At 38.0% G+C, this 1,303-nt stretch overlaps 1 protein-coding gene across 1 annotated transcript in view; it reads right to left on the bottom strand.

The window, feature by feature from the left end:
* Nucleotides 1-1,303, bottom strand: part of adamts18 (ADAM metallopeptidase with thrombospondin type 1 motif, 18) — a 63,189-nt gene that overhangs the window by 18,239 nt on the left and 43,647 nt on the right. The window contains exon 18 of the mRNA XM_014022377.1: nt 331-457. Within this exon, the coding sequence (XP_013877831.1) occupies nt 331-457 (127 nt within the window). The remainder of the gene's footprint in view (nt 1-330; nt 458-1,303) is intronic.

Raw genomic sequence — 1,303 nt, 5'->3', positions numbered from 1 at the left:
GAGAGAGAGAGAGAGAGAGAGAGAGAGAGAGAGAGAGAGAGAGAGAGAGAGAGAGTTTGAAAAAGGAAAATCAGAAGAAAAGAAAAAAAATTACAGAGCGGGTTGAGGACAGAAATGAGCACAGGGTGAGCAGAGTGGCGGCTGACCACAGCAAGCAGGCGGCCTCCACACTCCTTCACCACAGCCCATGTATGTCTGAATGTGCACCTATAATCAAACGGTTCCATGGGTTCCTGAAAATTTGGCAACATTAGAGCCCATGCCACATGTCCCACAAGCAAGTAGACACAAAGAAGAGCCTTGACCTACACACACATACTGTATACTTACTATGCAGGACAAGGCTGTGTGTTGCAGAGATGAGAGCCCAGTGTGGGCTTGYTGAGGGGATTACACAGGCTGGAGTTGACCTGGGCTTTTTGGTCCTGTAGACAAATAGTCTTTGTTGAAATGCGACCTGGTGGATAGAGGCAAAGAGGGGAAAAAACAGGTTGATGTATACTGTATTTGGAGAATTTAACTCTTTATCACATTTATCTGGGATGTTTTCTTCGTTAGTGATGCAAAGTCAGGCTCTTCAGCAGCTACTGGTTTGTGAACAAAATATAGAAGGAACGTTGTTCTTGAACTGCAAAAGCAGTTCTTAAAAGCACCACTGTATTAGCACTGAAGCCCTTAATTCCTATCCCATCATTATTTTTCAATTCATGTCACATTTGCTGATTCACTTCTCCTCCYTCAGCATTAGAAAAACCTCAGACAAACAAATTACATCAGAAAGTCTGGCTCAAAAGAAAAAAAAATGCTGAGAATTTTGGATGCAAACTGTATATGGTTTAACCAGAATCTAAAAAAAATGCAAGAAAATAATTGTCACAAACAATAGGATAATGGAGTGATAAAGCTCATTACCCAAATATTTCACTGTAGAAACATTAAAGTTCATACTGTTCACAACAAGTTGAACTTTACATGGATGAATTGGTACTTTATATTTATCACACACAATCACAGTTTGTTTTATAATAAATAGAGATTGTATCACAGAATATTTAAGTTAAGCAGTGTAGGTATCACATACAGTATAACTTTTGAGCTATCTTAACTTTCCTAATTTTTATATGTTTTATGCCAACAAACATTTCACTTCTTATAGTCTATACATCAAAACAAAGACATTTGTGGTTTTTCACCCATCATGTGTCTTATAGCTGAAGCTTTTATGGTTTTGTGTACAACCAAGCTCTCACAGACTTCCAGAGTATGATCCCAGAAAACTGTAAGTAAATGTTTTTGTAATATA

Source organism: Austrofundulus limnaeus, unplaced genomic scaffold, assembly GCF_001266775.1.
Source record: "Austrofundulus limnaeus strain Quisiro unplaced genomic scaffold, Austrofundulus_limnaeus-1.0 Scaffold327, whole genome shotgun sequence".
Taxonomy (NCBI): Eukaryota; Metazoa; Chordata; class Actinopteri; order Cyprinodontiformes; family Rivulidae; genus Austrofundulus; species Austrofundulus limnaeus.
Note: the sequence above shows the minus strand (reverse complement) of the source record. Positions and strands in the feature narration are given on the sequence as shown.